Below are 22758 nucleotides of genomic sequence, written 5' to 3'. Positions count from 1 at the left end.
CCGCGTCGGGCTCTGTGCTGCCGGCTCGGAGCCTGGAGCCTGCTGCAGATTCTGTGTCTCCCTCTCTCTCTGCCTCTCCCTGGCTCGGGCTCTGTCTCTCTCTCTCTCTCTCTCTCTCTCTCAAAAATGAATAAACATTAAAAAAAAAAATTTTTAAAACAAACAGTAGACTATGTAGAATATAAAATATGGGCTTGATGAAATCAAAAACACTGATGCAGAATAAAAGGACAAGAGCCAATTCACAAAGGATGAAAGAGGAAAACTTTAAAGATAATTACGTTATGGTAATTAAGGATAAATCTCAGCTCAGGCAATCCTTGCAGTCAAGGCCAAGAGGTCGCTACAAAAGGGCTCCCTTTGAGCTCTTCTTGTCTAACAGGAGCAAACCTATCCGTGTATCAGGAAAGCCTACCTTTTCGAAGTCCTGAGCTCATAAAGGAATTTGATCTAAAGACCTTTAAATATGGGACACCAGCCAAAAAACGCGTGCGAGACCAAAAACCGTCATACAGACAGGGTTTATATAAAGGCCATTTCTTACACCAACGGTCTCTGAAGCCAAGGGCATGTGCCCCCAAACTGTAGTCCCGTAAACAGCACAAGGGGCTCTGAAGGCTGTTTGTCCCACCGCCGCTCCACGGACAGGGAGGGAAACGAGGCAAAACAGGCAAGAACGCTACGGAAGGTGGACCTCAGCTTGGAAAACCACAGGCAGGCAGAGAACCCGGGTGGAGCCGGCTTTGCAGACAGGCCTCGCAGAGCGGACGGGGGCGCTGGAAGGGGAGGGGGCGCGGTGGCTACAAGGGGGCATGTTTCTAAGGCATCCGACTCTCTCTTCCCCTGTGGGAACCTCTGCATTAGTGCTTAGCACCAGGAAATCCAATAAAGCTGAAAATTACAGGGCATACATATTCTGTTAACACCAACTCTTTATTTGCATTGTAGCTGTGAACCATTTAATTATACGGTTTAAAAAAAAAAAAAAAAGGAAAAAAAGGCACCGGGCTGAGGCAGAACAATTACGTGCAAAGACTCACGTTGCTCGTCAGGGTATTTTGGGTTTACTGGATCAAATCACTCGCTTTTCTTCATCTCATTTGGCCCATGCGGCACCAGCTCCATACAAAGGAGAGCCCCACCCGCCGCTGTTTGGAAATTCCAACGTTACCTTGACGTCACTATCCATGGTCAGGGTGAAGCTTACAGAATTCTCACTGTAGCTGTCAATGCGGATATCTGGTGGTGGGATCACTGAAAACAAAAAGGAATTCAGAAAGAGAAAGCACGTGACGAAAAGTGAGGAGGGCAGGGCCGAACAGTTTTCAACTCGACAGACAAAGCGATCTTTTTAGTTGGGGAAGAAAGGGCATTTCTTGGGCTGCTTTCACGCGTCTCTTTTACCGCTGTCGTCCTGCAGCGGAGGTTGGGTCCACAGTTGCCCGGCGAACACGTAACCCTCTCGGCTCAGCCCGCTCTCCTGGCAATCAGGTGGAGCAGAAAAGTTCCACTGTGTAAATGCCCCCACACAGCCCAGCAGCGGCCTGGTTCTGAAACGTGCGGGGATCACAGAAAGCGCCACCTTTATTGGCACTAAGGAGGTCTCGGCGGCCTCACGTCCTCTTCAAAAGTTGAGAGCAGGCCAGATCGTAAGGCAGAAGTCGTAAATGCACGTGTGGCAAGACGGAAACCACGTGGCCTCTGGAGTCTGGCAAACCCGAGTTCAAGTTCCCGTTTTAGACACTTAACGACTGTGTAACCGGAGGCAACTTACTTCCCTTCATACTAATGTTAACTCAACCAATGTGCCTTTTCTTTCCGTGTCCAGTAAAGTCCCACCTCGGACAGAGGAAGGAACTAGTAAGTCACTGGCATTCTCAAAAAGGCCAGAGCCCAAGCTGAGAACTGGGGGCAGGGAGGGGTGTGTGTGGGAAAAGAAAGTGGCAGAGGGAAAAGACCCCTCTCAGTGCAAGTGATGAGCATGGTCCTTGACGTTCAGAAGGCCTGTCCACAAGATGGCGGATGGTGCTCTGCCAGCCGTAATCCAAAGGGCTTAGTGGGATAACTATTATCAGAAGACAGTATTTAAATGACAACTTGTATACTTGACTGTCCTGTGTGTTACGTCACGAGGACACAGGATCACGGACAGAACGCAACACATACTTTCTGATTCAGCACACTGTGACCTCCTGCACGTGCCTGAACCAAAACCTGTTATGAGCCGAGGCTCACCAACAAAATCACACAAAAGAAGTTTAAGACACTTTCCAAAGCAGGTGTGATTTGCGTTGAGAGAATTCAAGGCACATGTTTTATTGCTGACCTTCCAGGGTCCCTTCTTTTCCATACGTACGGCCCGCATGCTTTGATGGGTTTTGTAGAGGGAAATGACAACACAGCAAAAACCCTAGGGGAGTGTGAACTCAGTCCGTTTTTTTTCTAATTACCCAAGAGCACCCTGCTACAGAATGGCTGGCTTCACTAAGTTTGCCTTCCTCTTGCCCTGATCTCAAGGAGCCCCAATTTCAAAGGCAACCAGATAGTGACTCTCCATAAACCACAGCCTGTTTCTCACTGGCGCAGGCTCAGGTTAAAGCCCCCCAGTCGTGTCCCATAGGACGCTTCTGTCCAGAAACGAAAGCCGCGAGTGCCAAGGCTAAGATCAGGAAACCGCCGAGGAACATGAGGCTGTGATCCGCCTCCCCCAAGTATGCCAGAAGCCGTCATTTTAATCGCTTTAATTCATTCCTTCCTCAATTATTTCATTGGCTCGCCCTCAACACCAGTGACACGAGGGCGGAGGAAACCAAGCCGGGCCCCCCTGCCCTCGCGAGGACATGTGCAAGCGGGACAGGGCAGCGGGAGCATGCGTCTCGGCCCAGGGGGAGCAGAGCAGCCCAGCGGCTAAAGGCACAGGCTTTGGAGCCAGGAGGATCAGGGTCTGCTCCCAGCTCTCTGCGATTTACTGACCGCGTGGGAGGTGACTTTGCTTCTTTCTACTTCCTTATCTGTTCTTACATCCGTGACCTGGGCTGATCTATGCCGAGCAGCAGGTGCTCCCGAGTACCCGGCTCTTGGCGGGCAGTCAGCTATCACTAGGGTCAACTCTGGCGCTAGGAACTACCACCTACACACGGTTTGTCAGCGCCGCTGGGGAAGACACAAGGGTCAGCCTGGGGGGGATCTTACAAACACCATAAATGGACACGGACAAAATCCTCTGTACCCTTGGCGAGAAGGAAGGAGTCCTTTGATTTCGGATATTGTGCATGAGTATAAGAGCCGGGCACGATGGCCTTCGGAAATCCCTCTTGTACGTCTGCATCCTTAGAGATGCTCGGCTCAGGGGCAGGAGGACATTCAACAGGCACCCGAAGAAACTTTGTAGCTAAGGGAGTATGGAAACACCTGGAAATGTGTGCATGTTGGGCAGAAGGAGGATGCGTGAAGATTTCTCCTCTACGCTTCTCCATTTCCCAGTCATACTGTAAGTTATTTCCGAAGGGTTTCTCTGTCCTCTGAATCTGCGAACGCTGGAATCATTTACCTTTGCCTTTGACGGTGGTAATGGATTTAGAATCGCTCCAGTTTCCCACTCCACGGCTAGTCACCGCAGCCACCTTTTCAAATCAGAGCGTGAATTAGTAGAAGATAAAGGCGGCACACCATACAGCGAGGGTCCCCAGTGGGCTACGGGGCTGAGACCCTGGCAGTGAGGGTGGCAAACGTTCTACACAGGGGGATCCGGGACACTCAGAGGCCCCAGCATCTGAAACAAGGGGCTAATAAGAGGAAGCTGGGCAAAGGGGGTTGTGACAGTGCAGACATGACGGCATTCGTGTGGACTGATGGACGTCAAGGGCGGGGGTGGGGGGGGTGCGTGTGCGCGTGGAGGCGTGGGGCCATTCAGACACACAAATGAAAAAGGGTAATGGGGAAACGATCCGGGTCATGGAGTCGGTGTGCGCCCTTAAGGGTCCCAACAAACATGTTCTGCACAAAATCTCTCTCTTTTCTGCTAAAGGTATTAATAACATATTGCTTAAGATCCCTACGATATTGGCTTGTAAATGCCAGTGACCATAGCTCTGTACCACCCTGCAGCCAAGGATCAGCAGAAAGGTGGCAAGCGTAGACGTATGGGAGCTGAAACGCGAGCAGAAAATCGGGGCGAAAAGCAGGGAAAGCTGCATTTACCATAAATTCTTGGTTATCTGAGGGAAGTCTGATTTCAAGTTCTCTGTGGCACTGATTTAAGAGACTGAAAAAAAATGATGCCCCCCGCCGCCCCCCCGCCCCCCAGAGCAAGGGGCTGGGTTTTTAGCAGACTATTCGTAAGTCGTTCACATAGCCATGCTCTAAGGCTGCCCGGATGGCCGAAACGGGTGCTAACACTCACTCGGACGGTGTACGGAGTGTTAACCAGTAAATTCTTTATTTCCGTGACGTTACTGGCAGCCCTCTGGGACGCCCACATCCTGGAAGCATTCCTGCTGTATTCCACCTGAAGCGAGAAGAAACAATTATCAGCAGGGTACCCAATGGTCTGGGACATCCTGATACCTGACGAGGAGGCAGGAGGAGAGAGGGAGGTGATATGTAAAATCCTCTAACAGGTGGACCGCTATTTACCAGGCTACCCCAAATCAAGTGCTCGTCACACAGAACACCCCGCTGTGCTGGCAGACCCAGAACCTCCTGTTCACACAGTCACACGTGAAGATGCTCACAATGTACTCTCGAACGAGGCCATGCGTGTGGGCGGGAGGAATCCAGTGGGCCACAATCACGCCTTCCTCTTCCCTGTGGAGCGACAGCTGGAGATTGCGAGGGGCGTCTGGCACTAGAAGAGAGTCAACGCAGGGTTAAAGCCCATCTGCGTGTTGGGTGAATGGGAGGAACTTCCCTGAGACTGACCACAAAGCCCAGAAAGAATCTGGAGCCAGCATTGGCAAGAAGCCACCAGGAAAGGCCGTGAGCTTGGCCTCGGCATCGACAAACCTTTCCTCTCTTCTGGAATGTGAGGTGTGCTGTCCACACGTGAGATCACGGCTTCGTTGGTTGTGATGTAGGTGTGAGGCTCACAAGGGCTGCAGGACAGAATCACCTGCAGGCACTGGGCGTTCAATGCTGAGATCCTAACCGCCAAGCACAGCACCTGCTGCCTCGACTTCTCGTACAACCCTCGTACCACGGGCATGACCACAGAGGAGTAAGACTTTCTAACGGCGCAGAACTTCTGCACCCGAATGAATGGGATCACCTTCAAAGCAGGCTCTTTAACTACTTTCCTTTAATTACACGGGCACGGCCGAGACATTTCTGGATCTTCTCTCTTGTGACTGCCTTCAAGAGCTGGGTGAGACGCCACCATACATGAAAACCAGCTACGATACCTTCTGGGCAAACTTCATTCTGACTGCAGCGTACTTATCCACGTGGATAAGCCACAAATGTTGAGTATTATGGGCCCTCCCATCCCCCCTTACACACCCACACACAGGCGGAAGATACTATCCGCAAACCAGAGGGACAGAGGCCTCAGAAGGAAAATCCCTGCCAGTACCTTGATCTCGGACTCCCAGCCTCTAGAACTGTGAGAAAATAAGTTTCTGTCGTGGAAGCCACCCGGTCCACATCACTCTGTTATGGCAGCCCCAGCAAACCGATGCGGTGAGCATTCATCAACAATCGGTGGCTGGCAAGCCCTCCAAGGGCAGGACTGTGTCTCATTCACCCGAAGCTCCCATATCTAACCTAACACCTGAGCCATACTAGGTGCTCAGCTAATTATCTGTGGAAAGAAAATCAACGAATGGGGTATTTCAAAGATCGCTCCGGGGCGCCAAGAACTTAGCCAAGGTCCTCCTCAGCAGTACCATACTGCTGCCTGAGCCTCCGTTTTGTTTGGCCAAGCACCCTCCAGACGTCTTCCACTGACACCAGCCCCTCACGCAAGCGTGTGCCCCAGAAAGCAGCCTGCAGAGCCACAAGCAAATCTGAGCTCCTGACACGACTGATCAACGTGTGATCAACGGTTTCCCTTGCCTCCCCGGACCTTCCCCTGGTGTGCTCCACAGAGCTTTACCCCCTGTTTTTGGCTTGAATGGACCGATGCGGCCTCAGCACAGGAACCCCAATGTACTGTACCCGGGAGCCCTAAAAAGGGCATGTGCCCAGGACCCGCCACTCTCTCTGCCTGCACCCTGCCTTCCCCTGCCCATGTGGCCCCTCGGGTGTGCTGTGGCTCTTCCTGGGGAACCTGCGAATGATAAACCTCTCTGTTTCGATTTTCCTTTGTGGTCTTCCGTGGACCGTCCGGCACCCCAGGGGCTCTACTGAACAAACGTTAATTTAACAAAGTCGTAACCCACACACGCACTTCCTTGCTTTCTGTAGGCTCATCTCCTAGCTGCCCCACGCTAGTGCTGGAATCAACGGATTCTTCAAGGAGCCCTCTTTGAAGGTCTTCCTTTTTTGAAGAATGGCACAGAAGCCCAGGTCTTACTGACAGGTGCGCTCACTGCTACTGTGGAGTCCTCTCTCTGTCTGGCCCTTCTCAGCTGACAAAGCGTGCAAATATACGCATGTATACCAACCCGCCTAGATACGCCTATCTGAATCTATTTCACATGTCCGCATCTGCACGGACATGAAGACCAGCGTTGAGTTCACAGTGATGTCTCCAACCATAATCTAAATGTTAGCACGGGCACTGGCAAATGAGACGTTCGCAAAACCTTGGGAAAGAGGGTCACTGGAATACACGCACAGTCACCCAGTGTCAGCCACCGTGACAGGGGAAGAAGCAGGGAACCCTCTAGGACACGTGAGTTTCGGCAAATTTCTTTACCACTTAGCCTCAATAGCCTTGGCGTGCCTCATGGTTTCACAATGATCTCACAATCCTGAGTACTGGGAAATACCTGGAGACGGAAGGTAGGGACGGGAACAAGATAAGAAATGCAAAGGAGGCAACGGTGGGCACAATCCGAAATTAACTTCTTAGGGTAGAAAAACATTACGTGACGTGATAAGGAGAATACATACATGGTCAACCACTCGGGTGGGACCATAAACTTTCACCACAAATCTTCTGCATGTGTGAGGCACATGTAATTATGTTCCCACGTTGCCAAGCGTCCTTGAGAAACTCTGAAAACCCCACCTAAGGGCTTGTGCGCTCCATAAAAATTAACTGTGACACTCACATCCTTCCGGCGTCCTCAGAGTCACAAAGTCGTTGGTGTTGTGCACCTTGCTCAGGCACTGCACTTGGACTTTAACCTGATACGTGGTATCTGGCTTCAAGACTTTCAATATCATGCTTGTTTTATTGCTGTGGGTCTCCACAGTCTTCCATATGCCCTCTCCAACCACCCTGGCCAAAAGAATAAAGATACCGTCACGTCAAAGCAGCATGGGGTTGCTGGGATGCCTGCCTCAGGGAGCGGGGAGCCACGCCGTGCTCGCCACTAGGGTTTACAGAACATCCAGTGGTGGTAAGGACACGGTTTTCTTCTCCCAAGGCAAAGACGGGACCCACCTGTAGTAGACGTTGTAGACACAAGAAGCGGAGGGCATCTTCTTGGGCCGTATCCAGGTCAAAGTTACATTCCCAGAGAAGTCAGCTGTCCACTGGAGATTCTGTACTTTGTATACAGTTAGTTCATCTAGAGAGATGGAGAAAAAGGGATGGAAAGTGGTATCCTTGGATTCCAAAGGACCCAAGAGGTCCTTTGATTTTTAGGCAGACCTATCATGATCCACATTGTCAAGCCACTGTCATCATCTTGAGACCTTCCAGAAAAAGAGTTCAAACCTTCCTACACAACCTCTCTCGGGGTCTCCTAAATATCCGGTCACGAAATTTTCATTATATTTCGCCTCCTTGTCTGCACTGGGGTAAGCTGTTTCTCAACAGAAAATACTGCAGGTCCAGGGACAATGTCATAGCACGATCCACTGCCGCTACAGTAGACTGAATGTTTGTGTCCCCCCCCCCAAAATTCATATGCTGAAACTCAATCCCCAACATAATGGTATTAAGAAATGGGGCTTTTGGGAGGTGTTCAGGCCATAAGGATGGAGTCCTCGTGAATGAGATTAGTATCCTCATAAAAGCGACCCCAGAGAGCTCCCTCACCCCTTTCCCTGTGAGAGGGCACAGAGAAGGCGGCCATCTATGATCCAGGAAATGAGCCCTCACCAGACACGGAATCTGCGGGTGCTCTGATCTTGGGCTTCCCGCCTCCAGAGCTATGAGGAGGAAGTTTCTGTTGCTTATAAGCCATTCGGTCTGTGGTGGTCTGTTACGGCAGCCCAAAAGGACTAGGACGATTTCTAGACACGTTCTACACAGAAGGACTGAGCTCACCCCACCGCAAAGCCTGAGGCTCTGGGAGCATGGTGCACCCACACGAGGTGGGACGTCCACAGAAAACAAATCCGAGACCAGTGTTTCCCTCACGGGGATGAGTTCAAACTACCACAGAGGCAGGACAAGCCTCACTTCACCGGGTGCTCCAAAACTGGGCAAAAAGCGGTTTCCTCTTCAGACTGAGGAGGCTCCCAAGGGTTCCTGCTGGAGTGGGGGAGGGGAGAGCTGAGGCTGAGCCCAGGGCCCGAGGGGTGGCACTCACCGCTGCAGGCCTTCTCGTCACTCTCGTCTGAGCAGTCCAGGAAGCCATCACAGCGCTCGGAGAGCACGATGCAGGCCTCGCCGTCCTCACACTTGAACTCCATGCTCATACAGGTCAAGGTGCTGTGTGTGGCTGCAACACAGGGGAGGGCTACGTTGTGGTAACGGTTTGTCGTGTTTAGGAAAAGGGATCTGCATTCTCCGAACTAATCAGCTTCTGATTCAAAATACGTCTCTGGGGGCACCTGGGTGGCTCAGTCGGTTAAGCGTCCGACTTCGGCTCAGGTCATGATCTCACGGTGTGTGGGTTTGAGCCCCGGGTCGGGCTCTGTGCTGACAGCTACGAGCCGGGAGGCTGCTTCGGATTCTGTCTCTCTCTCCATCCCTCCCCTGCTCGCTCCCTCTCTTTCTCTCTCTCTCAAAAATAAATGAACATTAAAAGAAAATTAATAAAAAAATACGCCTCCGAGATGAGGAGTGGTAACCCCCCCACAATGGCACCGTGATGCCTCTTTGACGGTAACCGCTGGACCCTGCCTTCGGGAAGAGCAAAAGCTTTGAAGTCAAGTGATCTAGAGTGCATGCGGTCATTTACAAGCTCCACAGCGATTCACCAGAATTGGCCAGGGTTGAATACTTCTGTTCCAGAACAAGGACAAGTAATCCCGTTTTCTACCTGAAACACCGCATCGACCTCTGACAACCACACCTTGAGACGCAGGTAGAAAGAACGGATAAGGTTCTCACGAGAGAACCAGGATGGCAACGGGAATGGATAAGGGATCGACAGAGATGTCGCTAGAGATGAAGAGACCCAGGGGTTGAGGCGGGGTAGAATGTCGTAACAACCATCCTCAACTGGCGAATTAAAGACGGCATGTCTCTAGTGTGGAAGTATAGACTGCAATTAGCTGCGCTTTTAAAAGAGCTCTCTACTAGAGTAATTCGCAGCGAAAGAAAGGAAATGTGAGGTTTTTACAAACTATAATCCCCCTTCTGCAAAACCACTGTATTATAGAGCTCTGTTATACGCTGAGTAGAAACTGGTTTGCTTTGGGGGAAGTTGCAAGGGGGGCTTGGGTACAAATAAAACTGCATTAGGGCATTTGGAAAATGTCTGAGACCCACTAGTATAAGAAACTCAAGATGGAATTCATCCTTCCATCTCTCCATCCATCTACCCACCCACCATCCATCTACTCAACATCCATCCATCCACCCACCCGCCCATCTAGACACCCATCTATCCATCTACACACCCACCCATCCACCCATCTACCCCTCTATTTACCCCTCTACCCAACCATCTACCCATCCAGTGAATAGTCACGGAGGGCTACCATGAATCAGGCACCGTTCAAGATGCTAAGACTATGGTGATGTGTAAAACAAAGGACCTAACCTCATAGAGCTTGCTTTCTATTAAGAGAAACAGCAAACAACTCTGGTATTTTAGACAGTGATTAACAACTACAAAGAAACATACAGAGAAGAATAATAACAGAACGCTGGGCAGGGGTCATTTCATATAGAACGGTCAAGGAGAAACCCTGTGAAAGGCATTGTTTTAAGAGACTGCTAAGATCCCCAACACAGGATTATCCCACGTGGAAAAATATAATCAAACAACAGCTTATTAAACATGTCTCAACATTTTTAAAGTGGCAAAATGTAGGTTTTAGAAACTGAGAATCTAGTTGCTATTAATCTGTGAAGATTCCTAAACTGATAACTCAACAAATGATTAACAAGCACTTAGAACAGAATGCAGTGGCCTTCAGGGGCCAGCTTTTCTGAGAAGAATCATGCCATACTAATCTCATTTCCTTTTTTTTTTTTTTTTTAAGCTTATTTATTTTGAGAGAGAGAGAGAGAGAGAGCATGAGCAGAGGAGGGGCAGAGACAGAGGGAAAGAGAGAATCTCAAGCAGGTCCTGTACCACCAGCCCAGAGCCTTGATGCAGGGCTCCAACCCACGAACCATGAGATCATGACCTGAGCTGAAACCAACCATCTCAGATGCTTAACTGACTGAGCCACCCAGGCACTCCTCCTTTCCTTTTTTGATAGGGTTCTCGGATTAATGGATTGAGGAAAATTGGAGACGAAGCACATTTTTATTTTAAGGCTCTTAACTAGGCAACATCCTTATGAATAAGGCCAATTTGGAACAGGTTAAATAAACTTATTTAAAGAATACCAACGAGGGGATGCCTGGGTGGCTCAGTTGGTTGAGTGTCCAACTCTTGATTTTGGCTCAGGTCATGAGCTCACCATTCATGGGATTGAGCCCTGTGTTGGGCTCTGTGCTGCCAGCGCAGAGCCTGCTCGAAATTCTCTCTCTCCCTTTCTCTCTACCCTTCCACCCCCCTCCCCGACTTGCGTCAGCCCTCTCTTTCTCTCAAAATAAATAAATAAACTTAAAAAGAAAAAAAAAAAGAATACCAATCAATGAGTTAATCTCACCCAGGAGGAAGGTCCTATTGCACTTCTCTGTTAATTATTTTCAATGTTCATCTTACCGTGTGGCTGTTTCATTTGGGCCGAACCATTCCTGCTATCATTTGGGGGAGTGTGGGATTAATCTGCCCTGTTCTTTTCATGTCCCAAAGGCCCACCTGCATTTTACACTATTCCCCATTTAGCGTCTCCCTCTGAGACTACTCACGGCAGTTGGCCTCGTCCTGGCCGTCCTGGCAATCCTGGTGGCCATCACAGCGTTTCCAGTTGGGGATACACTTCTTTGGCTGGCGGCACTCGAATTCAAATCGGTCACAGCGCCCACGCTGAGTGGGAGTAGAGGCAGCAGTGACATTTGCTGAAAGAAGAGGTTGGTTTTTTTTTTTTTTTTTTAATTCACTTTTCAGTACTGAGGGGCCCGGTCGGCAAGAGCAACCAACTCGACGTGTTAGGAAATTTAGGAAATGACAGTGCTTTGGGAATTACAATGGGGGCCTGGAGACAAAGGTGAGCTCTGGATATGGAAGGCAGATCGACCAGACGTGGGCATCTAACTTTGGAAGCTGGATGTAGACAGAGAGTGGTAAGTGACCCAAGAGACCAGATGAGGCATACCTGAACTGGGAGAGAAGAGGGAGAAAGACAACAAGGGAACAGACTAAAGATTCCCAAGTCCCCTGCTCCTACTAACCCCATGAGACAATCACCCCGTACGTCACTCCCACAGAAGACTGGAGGATTGTAATGTGCAGGGTAAAAAGGGCTGGTTAGGCCTAGCTAAGAGCAAGAATGCTGTACTGAAGAAAGGGGTTAAACACAGATTTCTGAAGGCGAGGACCCTGGTCCCCTTCCTCATAAACCGTGGCAGTGACACCTTTATTCTCTAGGCAGTAGATTACTGTAAAAACTCTTCTCCTGGGCAACTGACCAGCCTCGGGGACAAACCCTCAAGTAACCCCAACTCTTGTTGGCGATCAGGAGTTCCCCAACAAACAGCCCAAGCATGAAACTCAAAGCTGTGGGGAGTCTCTTGGCAGTGTTTTCGTCCCCAGCCTTAAACACAAGCAAACAGCCCAGGATTATGTGGGCAAAACCTTTGACAGGAAAGACAGAAACCAGTGCGGACCCTCTTCCCTCCTAATAAAGAAAATCTGGAGGAAACCGAGATTTTGTAAGAAGAAAACTTCAAAAAATAAATATCCTTAATACGCTCAGAATGAAAGAATATATATTTCTGCATGAAAAAAGATGCCACGAAAAAGGAACAGTACTAGAAATTTTAAATCTCTTAAAATTAAAAACCATGGTAACTGACATGGAAAACTCAGTAGTAGAGCTGAAAGACAGGGTGAGTCTTCCAGAAAACAGAAAAGGAGAGAGAGAGAGAGATAAAGAAATTTAAAAAAATAGAAAAGAGGACCACGTCAGTAGATCTAATGCATGAATGACACGAGTTCCCGGAAGAGAAAACAGAAAATACCATTAATGGAATATTTCAAGGAAAACTCTCCAAACTCAAATACATAAATTTGAAGAATAAAAGAGCCTATCAGCATCCATCCACCACTCTGGATAGAAAGGAAGCTGCATCAAAGCACATCGTTGTGAGATTTCAAAACACTGGAGCCAAAGGGAATACCTTACAAGCTTCCAGAGAGTTAAAAAACGAACAAACAAACATGCATGTAAAAGATCAAAATCAAAATGACTCTGAATTTCCCAAGAGCGGTTCAACGGCAGGGGAGCCAAATTCTTAAGGAGAATTACCGACAACATAAAATTCCAAACCCAGACCAACAATCGTCAACCACATCTGAAGACAGAAGAAAAACACTGTTAGATAAGCAAGACCTCAATGATACCTCCCACGTTCCCTTTCTTGAGAACGTTCTGGAAAATGTGCTCTACCAAAAAGTGGGATTGAACGGGAAAGGGAGGGGAGGGGAGAAATCTAGGATACAGAAAATAGAAGCTCCAACATGAGAGAAGTAAAACAAGTCCTTAGGATGGAGAAAACATGTCCCACAAGGCACCTGTGGCCCAGGCATCGACAGCAACAGGCACAACAAATCCAAGCAGCAAACTCAGGGGACATACACGTTGAAGGCTATCCTCTCTGTGTCCTCGGCCACTGTGCCACCACATGCATCTGGCAAAACTACCAGAGGGTGTACTCCAACAACACAAGGGAGTAAACCGAGAAAAGCAAAACACGAGACCCAGGAAGCAGCGAATCTGAACCAGGAGAAAGGCAAAGAGAATCCCAAGGAGGGCAGTGAAGGCCCAGGGGAGGGGCACGCAGGGGGCCTGGAGACGCCTGGGCCCAGAGAGGGAGATCTAGGCCATTAGAAGGGAAAACGCCCAGAGAAACTCTGGGGCTGAGAAATCACTGATACGGTGACCTTGGGGAGAGTTACCCTCAGAGGTCATGAAGAGAGAGAGAGCGTTAGCAAACATCACACAATAACCTGAGCTAACAAACACAACAACAAAAACCAGGTACTAACTCTGGGATATTGGGCTCATTCCATGGTTTTAACTGGGTTTTCAAAGGGGCCTCTCCTACCCCCAGAACCACTCTGCGAAAACAGGGTGCATGAGGAAAAGCAGTAAAATACGAGGCTAGAAAGCCAGGCCAAGGCACATCACAGCACTACTGCCTGGACAGTGAGGGGGCCGCTAGAAGGTTCCAAACTGGGGAGGACAAGATCACGCATCAATACACGGCCTCTCGGAAGGTAAACCGAAAACGGGAGAGACACAAGACCCCGAGACCGGTTAGGAGACCCGCAATAAAGAAACCAGATCTGAGAGCTGGAGACAACCTGAATGAAATTTGCCCTGATGACGTACATGCAAAAGAAATTACAGAAGTTGAATGGAAAATCCAAATAGGAATCTGCTCACGGGATTAAGCAGAATTTGCTAGAGTCTGTTAATACCCTGCTCAGAGTTCCGATAACCAAAAGACAATTGCGAGAGAAGGAGAATCGAGACACTCACTAACCAGATAGCTGGGTCTTGGGGGCCAAGGACAGAGATTTAAAAAATATCTTTTTTTTTTTTTTTTTTTTTTTTTTTTACAATTTGTTTTGAGAAACGTTTTTGGGACACTATTTGCCTATTACTGTAATAGGCAAAGGGGGGATTCCAAGCGGTATGCAGCACGATCCCCCAAAATACAAGGTCCACAGAATCGCTTGGGGAGGAAAGATTCCCACACGTGAAATGACCAGGAAGCAGCACATGACAGATCATCGTGAGGGATCGAAAGGACAATGGGTAAATGTGAGACTGGAAAAGAGATCAATATCAACTATATCAATTACAGGACTCGGTGAAAGCCCCATGGTGGTGGGCTTGTGACGGAAAATGATGGTGTACTTGTTCCAAGAATCTCAAACTTTAGTGAACCTACAGGTCACATGGGGAGCTCCTGAGCGCCACACAGAAATCCTAATTCTGTATTTTTTACAAACACCCCAAGTGCGGGGGCGCCTGGGTGGCTCAGTAGGTCGGGCGTCTGACTTCAGCTCAGGTCATGCTCTCACACCTCGTGAGTTCAAGCCCCGCGTTGGGCTCTGTGCTGACAGCTCAGAGCCTGGAACCTGCTTCCGGTTCTGTGTCTCCCTCTCTCTCTGTCTCTCCCCTGCCCATGCTCTGTCTCTCTCTATATATCTCTTAAAATTCAATAAACATTTAAAAAAATTGAAAAATATATTTAAAAAAAAAAACACCCCAAGCGATTCCCTTACAGGTGGTCTTTGTTCCATACTTTCTTTGATAAATATGGAGGGCGTATCAAGGTCTCTTTTAGCTGCAAAATCCATGCCTCCCTTTGCCGTGATGGATGGTGGGTTTCATGGAGGGTGGGGGGGGAGTAGGAGGAGGACAAGGTCAAGGAGGACAGAGGTCTCTGGTGAGGCAGAAACCCTGCTGAAACAATATCAGCAGAGAAGAAGCAGGTCTTTCCAGAGAGGATGAGAAGGAGGAACCCAGCTTGGCAGAGGTGCGAAGCAATGGCAGGCAAGGAAGGGCCTTGAAAATAAGACTCAAGGACAATAAATTTCATATATTGAAAAAGAAAAAAAAAAAAGAAAAAAAAGAAAATAAGACTCAAGGGTTGGGATCTATCTTCGGGACAAGAGGAAACCACTGATGATGTTAAACAGTGAAGCAATGGGACGGATGAGTCTTAAAGGAGGAAAATGAGTGTTGACCTAGAAGTTTGCTAGGAAAAGGATTTGCGAAGCATGGCGGACAACTGTCTATTTTCTCATTATAAACTGAATTTGCAACAGAATCCGGTTGAGGAAAGAACACGGCACCCTTACCTCTGTCCTGCCTGCAGTTAAGGGCATGCACTAGACAGGGGGTCTCAGGGTTTACCCCCGCCTCCAGCAACATGGTTTACTGCCCACACCTTCAGAGGCCTCTCTGCGTTTGGGCCACTAGATGGCAGTGCTTACCCTCCTTTAGTAGGAGGGCCTCCAGCTAGTGGGCAGGAAAGTCGGACTCTCCCCCGGAGAGTGTTGTTAACCCACACAAATATTTTCCCTATAATTCCCATTCTAATTTCCTGTGCAGAAGGAAGCAAAGGTGGCCCAACCACAGCCAGGGTGGGAAGCAAGGTGGCTGGCCTCTTCGTGCAGGAAGATCAAAAGGCAGTTATAGGAGATGAGACACTCCAGTCACAAGTTCCACGGGTCTCCCTACTCTGGAGGTGAGCAGCAGCCTGGCCACCGAGCACAGGGTCCCAGGAGGCAGGGGAAACCGAGCCCGGCGCCCAGGGCACCGCGCCCAGGGCGTACCCCTGAGGCCCTGCTCCACAGAAGCAGGTGCCCCAGGAGAGGGCAGGGCCGGCACTCACCAGGCGAGGGGCAGGCTTCCTCGTCTGAGCCATCTGCACAATCTCGGTACCCATCACATACCCAGCTGTCCATCACGCACGCCCCACTGCTGCAGCGGTAGTAATTGGGCAGACACGTGGAGGGCCTGGGCGTCGGGGAGGGAAGAACGTGTGAATCTGAGCAAAACACAAGCAAGCGAGAAAACCCAGAGTGTTACAGGAAGCCGTGACCTCAAACCGCACATTGATACTGGGGCATCAGAACGGACGGCGATCTTTTCCCCTTGGTGAGGCAGATGCACCTATCCTATTGTGCTTGCTTTGGGCTGATATTCGAACGAGTTTGCTCTTACTCAATAGGGGCTCAGTGCCTTTGCAGGCTGACGGAGGGCAGGTGACTCGGAACGCACAGGGAGGGTGAGAGAGCTCATCCCACGGAGGCTGAACGCTGTTCTGGTGAAAAGTCAACTACAGCACCCCCCTGAGACCCAGTTCGGACAGGAGAACGCCAGAAGGGAAGGTAATGAGCTTGCTTGCGTTCCACACCAGTGCTTCTCAGATGTAGTGAGGCACACTCGTCACCCGCAGGCCTTGTTACAATGCAGATTCTGACTCAAAGGCAGCCTGGGGTGGGGTCAGACACTGCATCTCTAACAAGCCCCAAGCAGATGCGGAGGCCGCTGGCCCGAAGACCACACCTGCAGCAGCCAGGCTGCAGAGCGCGCTTTCCGGGGCCTGCAAAATACCTAGAAACCGGAGAAACCAGCCACACTGGTTTTCAAAGTGGGAGAGGACAGAGAAGAACTCAAGAGAGTTATTACCCAACCCCCACCCCGATCGCTGAACCGGCCTGACAGTGAGGAGACAGAACGACATTCTGTGCAGAAAGGTGGAAGGCAGTGTGCTGGTGACTCCTGGGCACGGGGCTGCCTCGGGACCCTTACCTCCACAGTCCTTCTCATCAGACCAGTCCTCACAGTCGTTCTCCCTGTCACACCTCCACCTGTTGGGGATGCAGTGGCCATTCTCACACTGGAACTCGAAGTAGCGGGAGCAGTTTGGGGCTTCTGTGGGGTTTTCTGGGGGAGAGGAACCACACAGTCAGTCACTAGCCCGGCACCAGGTGTGGACATAAAGGCCAAACAGATACCCAGGTCCCAGGGCGGCCTGCACAACCCTACCAGATACGGCGGGCAGGCAGCCGAAAAGATACATATCCGCAAACAGAAGCCCGTCTTCCCAGATCCCAACTCGTGCTTCTCTGAACCAGTTACAAATAACGCCCGACTCTTTGACACTTTACCAAAGGGATGACCTAACTAGTGACGATGCCCCAACAAGGACAAAGACTCTATAAAGTTGCAGAATCTGTTCACTTATACGTGGAACTTAGGACACACGACAGATGAACGTAGGGGAAGGGAAGGAAAAAGAAGATAAAGACAGAGAAGGAGGCAAACCATAAGAGACTCTTAAATGCAGAGAACAAAACCGAGGGTCGCTGGAGGGATTGTGGGTGGGCGGATGGGCTAAATGGGTCGGGGGCGTTAAGGAAGCCACTTGTTGGGATGAGCACTGGGTGTCCGGTGTAAGAGATGAATCACTGGGTTCTACTCCTGAAGCCAAGACTAGCCTGTATGTTAACTACCTGGAATTTAAATTTAAGGAAAAAAAAAAACAAACCCAAAACTGGGACATCTCTAACTTTTCCTGGGGAGAGAGAAGCGAGAGAGAAGGAATTATTTACCATAATTCCTCTACCATATTCCTTAGACATAATGTGAACTTCCCAGCTGGGGAAAGAGAAGGAATGGGCATAAACAGTCTCCCCCCACCCCACCCCGACCCGGCCCCCGACACTTCCTGGGGGGCAGGCTGCCCCCTCAAGACTCGATTCCTTACATGGAGACCCGCTCACCAGCCGGCAGGAGCGAGTGCTGAGGACGGAGAAGGCAGAGCCTGCGTGGGAGTGTGCTGAGCGTGGCCCTCCTTGACCACGGGAGTCGCCATGACCCGGAGGCTAGGGACAGGAGGCTGGAGGCCCGGGATCTTACCGCAGTTGGCTTCGTCAGAGTAGTCGCCGCAATCGTCCATGCCGTCGCATTTCCAAATCAAGCTGACGCACACTCCGTTTTGGCACTGGAAGCTGAACTCATCACACACCTTGTGGAACTCAGGGTCTTGGGCTAGGTAGGGAAGAAGGTTCCAGGTTACTGCCACACCGACGAGTTCGAAGGAGTGCCCCCACTTGGAAACAAGAGGGAAGGGCAAACGTCCTCCTCCAAGAGACAGACCAGCCACCGGGCGCCTTGACAGCAAAAGCCAACCGATGGCCTCGCCCCCCGCCCCGCCTGCTCAGACGGTGACTGTACTCGGAAACGGGGTCTTTGAAGAGGTGACGAAGTGAGGGGCGCGCCTGGGTGGCTCAGTCGGTGGGGCGTCTGACTTCGGCTCAGGTCATGATCTCGCGGTTCGTGAGTTCGAGCCCCGCGTCGGGCTCTGTGCTGACAGCGCAGAGCCCGGAGCCTGTTTCAGATTCTGTGTCTCCCCCTCTCTCTGTACCTCCCCCCACTCCCACTCTGTTTTCTCTCTCTCCCTCTCTCTCAAATAAATAAGTCACATTAGGAACACCTGGGTAGCTCAGTCAGTTAAGCGTTCGACTCTTGATTTCAGCTCAGGTCAGGTTATGATCTCATGGTTGGTGAGTTCGAGCCCCACGTCAGGCTCTGCACTGACAGTGTAGAATCTGCTTGGGATTCTCACTCTCTCTCTCTCTCTGTCCCTCTTCCCACTCGTGCTTGCTCTCTCTCTCTCGCTCTCTCTCAAAAATAAATTATTAAAAAAAAAAAAAGACGTGATGAAGTTACAGTGACATCATTAGGGTGGACCCTAATCTACTAAGACTGGTGTCCTTATAAGAAAAGGAAAAGCAAGACACGGGTAGGCACGGTGAGGAGACCACGTGAGCGAGAAGGCAGCCATCAGCAAGCCATGGAAGAGAGCCTCAGAAGAACCAATCCTCCTGACATCTTGACCTCAAACTTGTGGCCTCTGGACGGTCAGAAAACACTTACCTGTGGTTTTGAGCCACCCAGTCTGTGGGCTTCTGGGATGGTGGCCAGAGCTGACTACAATGAGTACCTACCACGGGCAGGGCCCTGTTTTAAGAAGGGGGCTACAGGGGCACAGTGGCTGGGTGGCTCTGTCAGTTGAGCGCCTGACCCTTGGTTTCGGCTCAGGTCATGATCTCACGGTTTGTGGGTTCAAGCCCCGAGTCGAGCTTGGGATTCTCTCTCTCTGCCCGCCCCCCGTCCCCCCACCCGCACTGCCTCTGTCTCTCTCAAAAGAAATACACTTAAGAAAATGGGGCTATGGCAGTGAACAAAACAAAGGCCCTGTTCTCGTGAAGCCCACATTCTGGCAGGGGGAGACAGTCAGGCAAATAAATACACAGCGTGCCAAGGGCTGACTAGTGCCGGGAAGGCCACAGGAGCAAGATACGGACGCTACAGAGCGATGGGGCGTGGGAAAGGCCTGTGGGAGAAGGCCCCGCTTGGGCCAAGACCTCAGACCTTTGGCGTCTCCCCCTTATACGTATACCAACGACCAAAAAGCAACACTTCTGAAGCCACAAAGGTAAGTCTCTCTCAGGAAGGGCAAGATTGGGCACTCGAGCAAGACCTGTAAACCTGAGTGGCCCGCTCCCCCCCAGAGTGTCTCCAGTGGCTCGGGCACCTCCCCATCCAGCCCACTCACAGCATCCTGCGAACGTCGCGTCCTCGTCTGAGCCGTCGCGGCACTGGACGATCCCGTCGCACACCATCGAGTGGAAAAGGCACTGCTGGTGGTTCTTGCAGACAAAGTCCATGAAGCGCGTGCACAGGGGCTCTGGAAGGGGCCCGGGGAGGGGAGAAGGCGTCAGCAATTCAGGACTGGTGGGGCCCTCCCCGGCCCTGAGCAGATGCTCCCGGACGCGCGCGCATTCGGGAAACAGTCACAAGAGGCATCATTTATCGCGCACTTCCTGTGTGCCAGGCCCTGGGTGAGAGCACCTGACACGGAAGTACATTAAACTCTGAGGACAATGTTATGAGAGATTTTACTGTCCTGTTTTCCAAACGAGACCAGCGGGGACGGCAGCATTCAACGTTTGGCCAAGAGCACACGGTTAATCAGAGTGGAGCCAAAATGGACACCCAGGCCTCTCCGACATCAATGCTCGAGATCTTCATCACCACACAGAACACGGACTCTCGGGGCGCCTGGGTGGCCCAGTCGTTTGAACGTCCGACTTCGGCTCAGGTCACGATCTCACCGTTGGTGAGTTCGAGCCCCACGTCGGGCTCTGTGCTGACAGCTCAGAGTCTGGAGCCTGCTTCGGATTCTGTGTCTCCTCTCTCTCTCTCTGCCCCTCCCTGGCTTTGTTCTCTCTCTTACCAAAATAAATAAACGTTAAAAAAAAAAAAAAAAAAAAGAATACGGACTCTCTACTACTTTTTCTGTAAAGGACCGGTGTTATGGATGGAATTATACCCCCGATGATGCGTATGTTAAAGCCCTAATCCCCGGCGTAACTGTATTTGGGGACAGAACCCCTTTTAATTGCCTTTAAAGAGGTCATTAAGGTTAAAGGAATTCATGTGGGTGGGGCCCTGGCCCAGTGTGGGCGGTGGCCTCCTAGGAAGAGACACCAGGGATGCAGGTGCAGACAAAATGCCATTGAGGACACAGCAAGGAGATGGCCTCTGGACTTGAACTGCAGCATCAGCCTGTCCCTGGGTCTCCAGCCTGCCAGCCTACCCTGCAGATTTCGGAACTCACCAGCCTTCAAAACTGCATGAGCTGATTCCTGAAAAGAAATCTCTCTGTATATGACACACACGTCCTACTGGTTCTGTTTTCCTGGAGAACGGGGAGCGGCACAACCAGGGGGCAAGCTCTCAAGGTTCTGAGAGTCATACAGTCTCTACCACAACCACTCCACTCTGCTACAGTTGCATGGAAGCAGCAGGAGTGTCTGTGTTTACAGAAAACTTCAGTTAATAGGACAGGCCACGTACGGGCTGGCTTTCCACCCCCAAGGCCCGACTGCCACCCCTCCACTATTACATCAGTTCTGAACCTGGACTGCCCATCACAAACACCCGGGGCACTTTTTAAAGGTCCTGATGCTTACGGGGCGCCCTGGTGGCTCGGTCGGTTAAGCGTCCCACTTCGGCTCGGGTCACGATCTCGCGGTTCGTGACTTCGAGCCCCGCGTCGGGCTCTGTGCTGACAGCTCAGAGCCTGGAGCCCGCTTCTGCGTCTCCCTCTCTCTCTGCCCCTTCCCTACTCGTTCTCTCTCTCTCTCTCTCTCTCTCTCTCTCTCAAATAAATAAACGTTAAAAAAAAAAAAATCCCCACGCTCAGGCCATGCTCCAGAATTACATCAGAAATCTAGGGTTGGGAGGGATGGACCCAGGCAAGGCAAAGCATACTCAGGCAGGAGCACCAGTGACCCGAGACAACCTCTACGAGTGGAAAGGAAACGGAGGGTAAGAGGGTCCCCCGGCCAAAAATGGTACCCGAGCGACAGTCAGCAACAGGGGAGTAGAGAAGTAAGCGTTCAGTTCCAAACAATGGGCCAATCCCCAAACACACTGCGAAGAAGCGACAAGGTTCGCCGAGCTACAACCTCTTCCACGATCGCCCCGCCACTGCCGGGAGGGGACTCACCGCAGTGCTGCTCGTCGGAGCCGTCCGAGCAGTCCCGCAGACCGTCACAATGCTTGCTGGAGGGGATGCAGATGCCGTTCGGGCAGCGGAAGCCGTTACACTTCTTCTCTGAAATGCAATCCGACAAGGGAGGGAAATGACGGAGAGGAAACAGGCAGGCATGCACACCCATCGTGGCGGCGGGGGAGAAGGGGACGGGTCTGTACCACCCCTCAGGAGGGTGGGAGATGGGCAACGGCTGTCCCGATTGCAAGTGTACATGCGCCTTGAGCCGGCGATGCCGTTGGAAAAACGCCATCTGCCCACACAAGTGGAAAATCGGGTGGGTATAAGGCTATTCACCGCAACACTCTTCGCAATACCCTGAGGACCACGTACGCGTCCCTCAACAGGGGACCCTGTAAGACCTTGTACGTACAACAGGAGCACCAGATTGTTACAAAGGGACTGAAGAAGTAGTTAGTACTCTGTAAAAATGTGTCCTAGATACACGGTTGTGTGAAAAAAAAACCAAGGTGAGAAACAACACACATAGCATACGACTCGTGTAAAACAGCACAAGAATACGCACTATATTTAAACGTGCACATACGCACAAAAACATCCTACAAGGGACTTCAACCAAAGTTTCCTACACGGACAGGGTGAGAGTCCGGCAGATGGGGAGAGAAATGTTTACCCCCACACCTCGTGATACTTTTTTCCATCTTGAACCTGTTACCTACTCAAAAAATGGAGTATATGTTTTCAAGAAAAGCTTCGGTGAATGAAAAAAAAAGAAAAGGAGTTGCTGAATCCTGATTATAAACCCTGATCTTTTAAAGCTCTCATAAATCACCATCTTAATTCTTCAGGAATTCTAAGCCAAAGCCCTTTGGACAAAGTCCATCCTAGAAATGTTAAGAATCTTAGGTTTTACACTTAGCAGAGAATTCTTAGTATGAGGTAACCCTTTCTCATGAACACAGAGCTGCTGCTGGCCACTAGGCTTAAATGTAAGTTCTAGCACGTGAGTCACGGGCCACTGCAAACCCAACTCTTAGGAGAATGGCTCCGGGAGGGGCATGTGTAAGGCAAGAAAATGTGTTTTC

At 50.6% G+C, this 22758-nt stretch overlaps 1 protein-coding gene across 3 annotated transcripts in view; it reads right to left on the bottom strand.

Annotated features, from left to right (window-relative positions):
• Positions 1–22758, bottom strand: part of SORL1 (sortilin related receptor 1) — a 172441-nt gene that overhangs the window by 21976 nt on the left and 127707 nt on the right. For all 3 annotated transcript variants that reach the window (XM_043579649.1, XM_043579650.1, XM_043579651.1), the window contains exons 27-39: positions 21668–21775; positions 19709–19840; positions 18007–18138; positions 16897–17031; positions 15974–16129; positions 11312–11461; positions 8646–8777; positions 7550–7676; positions 7215–7384; positions 4734–4846; positions 4403–4507; positions 3551–3623; positions 1172–1254 (exon numbers count right to left, since the gene is read on the bottom strand). In XM_043579649.1, the coding sequence (XP_043435584.1) occupies positions 1172–1254; positions 3551–3623; positions 4403–4507; positions 4734–4846; positions 7215–7384; positions 7550–7676; positions 8646–8777; positions 11312–11461; positions 15974–16129; positions 16897–17031; positions 18007–18138; positions 19709–19840; positions 21668–21775 (1616 nt within the window). The remainder of the gene's footprint in view (positions 1–1171; positions 1255–3550; positions 3624–4402; positions 4508–4733; positions 4847–7214; positions 7385–7549; positions 7677–8645; positions 8778–11311; positions 11462–15973; positions 16130–16896; positions 17032–18006; positions 18139–19708; positions 19841–21667; positions 21776–22758) is intronic.

The sequence above is a fragment of the Prionailurus bengalensis genome, chromosome D1 (genome assembly GCF_016509475.1).
Source record: "Prionailurus bengalensis isolate Pbe53 chromosome D1, Fcat_Pben_1.1_paternal_pri, whole genome shotgun sequence".
In the NCBI taxonomy this organism is placed as follows: Eukaryota; Metazoa; Chordata; class Mammalia; order Carnivora; family Felidae; genus Prionailurus; species Prionailurus bengalensis.
The sequence above is the reverse complement of the archived record's forward strand: the minus strand, read 5'-3'. Positions and strand labels throughout refer to the sequence as shown.